Genomic DNA, 8057 nt, shown 5'->3' with positions numbered 1-8057 from the left:
TTTAGAATACCTTACTAATACTGAGCGATTGAGACTGCTCGACATGATAGATACAGATAGTGACACTGCGCTCATAAGTGTAGTGGAAGATATGCAGGCTGACAACCAGTTAGGCAACAGTGCACATAGAACTGACAGCTATCAAGAGTACAGAGCCAATCAACCCCGGTCTCCAACTGGTGGTCGAGGCACGGGTAGTGGTAACAAAGAAAGTTCACCGTTATTAGGACCTAAACATGACCACGATCACCATGAGCACTATTGGAACAGCTTTCCAGATGACCCCCGTTTCGAGGAACTTGTGAGGCAAGCAGAAGATGCGATAGAAAATAACGTTTTCCCCCAGAGGATATACCAAGGATCTAGCGGCAGTTACTTTGTAAAGAACGTTGAACATGTGAGTATTTCGGCTGGGACAAGCCACATAAATATACGTGAGAAATACAATCTGCTATACTTTAGCGAGAATAATATTACTGTTTCAAGTATTGTCCGTCAGGTATGACTTCCTTCAAAACTCAAAGGTGAGTAGATCCCCATTTCTCGACAGCGTACATCTCCCCTCCCACAGAGAGAGAGAGTGGGAGACTGGGGGGAGAGAATGAACAGCGACACAGAAAAGGACAAATATGGTGTTTACTTGCATAATATTTAAAAAATATGTGATCGATGCACAACACCAGCATGGATGAATTTGCAAAGCAACGGTTCTATACAGTTAAAAACTGTGGAGACAAAAGAACAAACTGTGGAGATAAAAGAACAAACTGTAAACTCAGCATAAACCTGCAGTACAAAGTCCAGCCCCAACTTTTTTTCACAAATCTATACTGAAATGTCACAGAATCACTAATGCAGTGATTGCATTGCACTAAATAGGGAGGTAGTATGAGGCACTCTCAAATAAGAGCGGAAAGATGTCTTTAAACTTGTTGACAAATGAAGCTTCACTGTAAGGTTTCTTCCACAGGGCTGAAGGCCTGTAATCAAATTCAAATATAGTTTTAGCAATGCTTTTCTAGTCTGTTTTATCTCATAAAAGCATTTTAAATCTAATGTTACCTATAGCATTTCACAATGTTGTACAGTGGACTGTATTATGTACTATCCTAGACACTTTTTTAAACTGTATTGTCCAGTCTAAGAGGAATTAATATGCTTCTGTCAACATGTTATAGATGGTGGTCTCCTGGGAAAGAAAATTGAAGGACAGTAAACTGAAGTCTGTTCTGTGTGTGTATTGTTTACATTAGACAAATAGAAGCCCTTTTTCAATATGGTGGATTATGAATTTACAGATGTTCTTTCCTATAGCTGCAAAAATAAATTTTAGAAACTGGTTCTTGCCAGATAGATATGTGTTGACCAGCATATATGTATGCACAACACAAAGCACATCATAAGAGGATAACGAAGTGGTTAGAGCATTTGAAGCTAGAGGTCTACAGTCCAGCTGGTTCAAGACCATAGTGTTGCAGGAAACCATTGACTAGGTATCTTAACCTTTAGAGGACTGGATAAGGAGAGGCAGCAAGAAAGCCCTCGCAAAAAAATCTAGCGTGGTGTAACATGACCAAACTTATAAAAAAGTTCCACAGCCTTAAACGTTAGCTTAACCCTTATACTGTACTACCATAATCTTCTTTGATAAATCAGGTACTTGTAGCAGATATGATGGTCACGCAGGGGGAGTTTTTCACTCACATTGAACTTCCAGCCTATATTATCAATTATTTTTTACTAGTAGCATCTGTTTTTACAAAATATTTTGGATTTAGTTTTATAGTTAAAATGATATGTGTGATATAGTGTTATGTTTTTTTTTAGATGTATTGATGGGCATTATAAACAGACACTAATATATTCCAATTCATCTGTAATTATATACTGCTTTCAGTTTCAGTTATGACAGAAAATAAAATAAATTCCTAATGAATTGTTGTATCCGCCTACTCTAAAGTCACTGGAACAGCCTAGAGTGCTCATCAGACTTTGTATAGCAGGCAGATACTTCTGAAAGTGTCTGACATTCTTCATGATGACAGGCATGTCCTGTTGGGAGAATTTTTCCACCTCCTATCGGGCCACCAATTCTGTGTACGTGCATGCAAGACCAATATTGGCAGATATGGATATGTTGTGGTATTGTTTAGTGCTTTGATAATGAGTTGCCCTGAATTGTCCTCTGGGATAACTAAAGTATCTAATTCCGCTGTATTAATCTCAACTGCACAAGCAACAAAATGTTACCTAAAAGTGACAATGCCAGTACTTTAGTACTGTAGTTGCTGCCATTAGGTTGAAATATCTGACAAACAAGGATCTAAAACTCATGGTTAGGCATTTGGAGACGATAAATGTATTGAAGATTCAATGCAGTTACGTGTTGCTACCTTTCATGGCAAAAGTGTTCAGTATAGTGTGAGAACGCTTTTACTTTTCCAGACTGTGTGTGTGAGAGAGAGAGAGGGAGAGCGTTGCCCTTATTTTAATGGACGAGTTCTTGACTACATGGTTATTCCTCAACCCAAGTAACTACGGCAAGTTTGTCTCGGAAGCAAAATGTTCATGACATCCTATGATACACCAGGGCGGAGAGGGATGTGACTGGCTCACGTATTACGGTCAAAGCAGTGATGGGAAAAAATTTTGAATAATGTAGACTAGAGATTTACTTTTCCGACATCTTATATATATTTTTAAAATTTCTCGCTTTTTATTTCGCTGTGTATGTTAATTATTGATTTTGCCGCCCACCGACCTCGCCATACGCAGTGGTTCGTGTCCCGCGATAACCGTAACGACGACGGACCGGAAACGTGTCGAAGTGAGTTTGTCGTGTCACATGCCGTGTAGAGCGACACGGAGAAGCTGGGGCTAGGCCTGTGTGCTGTAGGAGGGGGTGGTAGCACCATCTGTTACACTAGGTGTAGGCTGGCGTGTGCAGCAATTAGTATTTGTAAACAAGCGTCGTTGGTGAGCGAGCACCACTGATGTCTGACTGATGTCAAAGCGAGCGTTTGAAGACGACACACTGTTATTTATCTACTGTGTGGATAAGCTCAGAGTTTGGTGCGAATGCCATGCCACGTAAACTCAGCGCTCAAACTTCTTATCGTAACTGTACGTAACTATTGCGACATTACTACATCTTTTGCGGTTTTCTGTACGAAACAAATCATCGCGTGAAAAGTGAGTGGTTGAGACATTTCACAAAATTATCGACCTTCTTCATCAGAGAAGCTCAGGAGTATCGGAATGGATGGGGGAAATTTTTCACGGGACACTACCCGTATTCTCGAAGGAACTGATACCGGATTAACTGTGAATCCTGCAGAGAGGAGTAAGAATTCATCAACCAGGATTTCGATCCCAGGGGAGACTGGGACCAATGTTTATGAAGTGATCGGAGGTCTTCCAGACCTTGGCTATAACCACTTTCCAGAGGATACTGAATTTTCTGCCATTATCAGAGAGGCAGAGATGGCGTTAGATGCTGGACAGAATCCGTCTCTCATCCAAAAAGGCACCAGTGGATGTTACTTTATTAAAGACAGAGAAGGGGTATGTAGAATGAGCAGTGCATCAACTTTAAAGAATTGTGGCATGTTAACCTATGTATATGAGAAAACAGAGCGATAAAATAACAAGTAAAGTCATATTTTTGTTTCTTATAATAATTATGTTTAGCATTTACCAAGTGGTTATACAGTTATTTTAGAAAAGCCTAATATGCACTAAACAAACATTGGTACCAAGAACACCTTTAACAGTACACACATTTTTTATGGTGAAGTTGGAAGGAAGAGCAAAGTCAGTAGCTTTCTGGCTGCTTGTCAGCTCTATTTCTTGCTAGTGTGAAATAATGTAGTGCTAAATTCTAAGTCAGGTAATAAAAATATGTAGATTTAGATGAATGATATCAGCAAAAAAATTATCAAAGCCTTTGATATTGTACCATGTTAAGACACCAGTGAAAAAGGGGTATTTGAGACAGCTATAGCTCTAGTCTATAGTAGGTTTTTTTTTCACTTGCAGTTTATTTATAAGAAACAACAGTAACAGCTTTCACCTTACAGCCATGATTGTGTGGTAGAGGTGATTGTGTTTTGTGCATTTCTTTGTCAGTGTTGTGCATCCTTAGTCCACAACTGCATCTTACTGCAGTGATTGAGAGATTAAAAAAAATAAAGTTGTACGTTTTGTATGGTTCAGTTTTCCAACTCCCTTTACTAGACATACTTTTCCTCTAGTACAAGATTTACAGTTCTTTAAAGTGCCTGCAAATAAGTCATCAGAAAACCAACACAAAGATGAAAAACTTAACCTACCTGTGAATGGAAGGTGTCTGGCATCATAACAGCAGCATCAGCTTTTCAAACTACCATTGCAGTGTTTTCCTCAAAAATTGATAAGGTTGCTTTATTAGAAACTTGCAGCACTATCCGCTGCATAATTATTTAGTGTCTTTAATAAACAGCAAGTAAGCAAAGACTTGTTTTGGTGGAAACTATTCATCAGCGTTGATTAAAAACCTACAGAGCAATCTGTAATCAGCAGTTATTGGGGCAGCTTTGTTATAGTCTAATTGTTTCAGGAGCTTTTATACGACAGATGTCCATCCTGTTAACAGTGTATTGTAAAGTCGAAGGCAAGTTTGTTTAGCACTCACACATCTCTCAGCGGGATCTAAATTAACAGCGAAAATTAACTGTTTCAGACAAAGACAGTATTGATTTTATACATATGTCTAAAACAAACACAAACGTGACAGGCACATGAGCTTACACCCTGACCTACCAACAAAAAAAATTTTTTTTTTATTTGGTCTGGTAGATTACTACTGATAAATTTTTTTGATGTTACATTCTGTGGTTAAGATGCAAATTTTCTGTTTGCTGTATGGTGTTGGAGAATTTTCCTTAATTAAGGATGAACACAGAACAATGGGAACATGAAAGTCACTCTGCATCATTGGTTCAACAGGATGAACTTTGCCCTTTGCCATAGGGACTGCACTTCACATACCAGTTTATCAAATCATGAGACAAGATACATTGAACTGATTTTTGTTTTTCTTTTATGAACATATCCTGCTTTATAGGAAACAATGATAAGGAAGTACTTTTAGTCATTCCCTTATATAGTTGTGGTTTTATGTAATGTAGCACATACATTCAATTGTTAAAGCGTAAAGATACTTTAGTGAAAATGAAATACTCTTCCACGTTTGAAAGTTCAGTTAGGTTGTTTTCCAACAATAATTTTGTTAATACTGGAAGCCTACCCTTTTCTGATATAAAGATAACACTTTACTTTATAGGCCTTTAAAAAAACTATTTGATCTTGCCTTGAAAATTCATCTTTTTTGGATGATCTTTGATCAGGATTAATTGTCCCTGAAAGCCTTATTTTTATGTGCGTGTGTATGTGTTGGGGAGTATGCTGTATATTGTGGATAAAATGAATGAGGTGATTTAGTGTACCTAGTATTATGTTTTTATATGGTGTTTGATCATATGTTTAGTTTAATGTCTGTTTTAGCATTGAAAAGCACAATGAGCATGCTTAATGACGTTGCACTCTGTAAATGTACTATAATAATGATATTACTATAGTAATGCTGATTTTAGAAGATAGTATCAGTTTGAAGACGCTGGAGGTATACATCAAGAGAGTTGTGAACAAGACAGATAGCCTTAGACACTTGCATTGAAATCTCACAAAGATGCATTCTTCTCATTCTGGTTTGATGCATTTGTAACAAACTAACTTTTACATTTTGCAGAAAATAATAGGTGTTTTCAAGCCAAAGGATGAAGAGCCATATGGACAGTTAAACCCCAAGTGGACCAAGTGGATGCACAAGCTTTGCTGTCCTTGCTGTTTTGGCCGTTCATGTCTTGTTCCCAACCAAGGCTATTTATCTGAAGCAGGAGCAAGCCTAGTGGATCAGAAGTTGCAGCTAAATATAGTCCCCAAAACAAAGGTGATTTTCTCACTGTGTTGTACCAACAGCTGTTTAAGAGAAGTTCAGCAGTTTAAAAATGGCTGTTAATAATCATCCTTATCACAGTTATCATTGTTGATTGGCCAGAGTGTTGTGTCTGGCAAAGCAGGTGAGGTGGTCATTAGGCACAGCTCTTCAAGTGCTATAGATGATAGCTTATTTATCTCTAAATCAGAATTTCGAGGATGTCTTGTTTTAGAATTAAAATTTCCACCATATCTCCCACTACCCCAGCGGTTCTCAACCTTTTACTTGTGCCCCCCACCCCCCAATGAACAAAGGTACATCTGCGTGCACCCTTTAGCCAGCAATGTAAGCTAATTTCACTAATACTGGTATAAGAAACTTTTAAAAAATGACCACCTTCGCGCCCCCCTTGTATGTCGCGCCCCCCTAGGGGGGCCCCACCCCACCGTTTGAGAACTGTGACCCTACCCCTTGAAAGAACCCACTAACAGGCTGTAATTGTATCCAGGCTTTCCCTTTAGAAAGTAATAAAGTGGAGATAACTTCTGTTAATAAAAATAGTTCATTTTTTTAATTGCCTGACACTAAAGCTTTAAATTATTGTAGTTGACACCAGATTACTAACTTTGATGCTTCCTCAAAACTTGAATCTTATTGTCTTAAAGCACTAAGAGTTTGGCTCCATGAGAGAAGTGTTGATATTGCAAATAGAAACCTCTAGAGCTAAGCTGCAGGAAGATCGATGACAGAGATAAGTGTGTGATTTCTTGATCATGCACAGGCTTTGGCATCACTGTTGGTGAAAGGACCACCATGTCTGCCTGTAGTCCTTAACTTACAGGACTAGAGAGAATTATTTAAAAAAAATTTTTTTTTACATTTAGTTATTTCTACTTTCTCATTCTTTCAAAAATTTTAATCTGGAGAAATTGTATTCTTCGTAGAAGCTTAAACACATAAGACCTTTAAATGTCTACCACAGTACTAAACTTTTTTTTTTCTAATTGGCTGGAGTAAGTTTTTGCAAACTGTAATATTTCCCCAAGTCCAAGTAATCTCCATCATGCTCAGAAAGAGGTGAACAGTATACATTCCTTTTTGGTCTGCTTTTGATGAAAGACATGGCAGTCTTTTGATTATGTGGCTTTAAGTACTGTAACTTCATTGGGTTCTTCTGTTTGGTAGGCTGTGTATAGTATGAGGGTATGCACATATTCTTATCTACAGATCTTGTCCATTACTTTCATTAACTGCTTTTTTTTTTTTCAGGTAGTCAGATTAGCTAGTGAAACATTTAACTACAGTGCAATAGATAGGGCCAAGGCAAGAACGAAAAAGAACATTTATGCCAAGGTTCCATCAGTAGGTCGCCGCTTTAATAGAATTGGGCTTCCACCAAAGGTAGGTTTTGTATTAATTTGTTTCAGATATATTTTTCATATGAGAAAACTAGCATTACTTAAAGTTAGTTATGCAAGTTTGGACTGGTCATAGAAAGAACTTTTTCACATTTGTGACCTGCAAATTGTAAAATTTTAGGCACAGCAGGAGCTAATACAAAGACTGAAACAGGCTAAAATCATATGAAACAATAGTAAGAAGGAGGGCAGGAAAGGTATGTGCTGGCTGATGAATAAGAGTGTGGAAAAAACCCCAAGTGCTTACAGCTTCATTTGTATATTTACACAGGTGGGATCATTTCAGCAGTTTGTTGTTGGTTATAAAGATGCTGACTTCTGGTTACGACGATTTGACAATGAGGCATTACCAGAATCAACGGCTAAAAAATTCCAGCTACTCTTTGAGAGGCTGGTTGTCTTAGATTACATTATTCGTAATACAGGTAATGTTTCTTTTCTGAGAGCTGTTCATTTGTGGTTAAATTATCTGTAACACAGATTTCTGTCTTTTGAGACCTGTTGTGTAATCATCCCATTTGCACTCACTGTAAACAGCACTGTAGAATCCATATTAGTCTGAGGTTGTAAACACAGTGTGTGTCTCTCTCTCATTTGTGTACTTCTTTTTTATGAAAGTACATTGACTGTTTATGGATAAGATATATGGTAGTTTGGCTGCC

The 8057-nt window shown here is 37.9% G+C and overlaps 1 protein-coding gene across 2 annotated transcripts in view; it reads left to right on the top strand.

Moving 5' to 3' along the window:
* Positions 1–12: 12 nt before the first annotated feature.
* Positions 13–8057, top strand: part of LOC112563505 (phosphatidylinositol 4-kinase type 2-alpha-like) — a 17451-nt gene continuing 9406 nt past the window's right edge. Inside the window, exons 1-4 of one of the 2 annotated variants that reach the window (XM_025237432.1) lie at positions 13–397; positions 5789–5989; positions 7247–7378; positions 7667–7820. In XM_025237432.1, coding sequence (XP_025093217.1) covers positions 44–397; positions 5789–5989; positions 7247–7378; positions 7667–7820 — 841 coding nt within the window. In that variant the 5' untranslated portion in view covers positions 13–43. Of the gene's footprint in view, positions 398–2873; positions 3565–5788; positions 5990–7246; positions 7379–7666; positions 7821–8057 lie in introns of those variants that run through there. The other variant, XM_025237433.1, reaches the window with a different exon arrangement.

The sequence above is a fragment of the Pomacea canaliculata genome, linkage group LG5, assembly GCF_003073045.1.
Source record: "Pomacea canaliculata isolate SZHN2017 linkage group LG5, ASM307304v1, whole genome shotgun sequence".
In the NCBI taxonomy this organism is placed as follows: Eukaryota; Metazoa; Mollusca; class Gastropoda; order Architaenioglossa; family Ampullariidae; genus Pomacea; species Pomacea canaliculata.
Note: the sequence above shows the minus strand (reverse complement) of the source record. Positions and strands in the feature narration are given on the sequence as shown.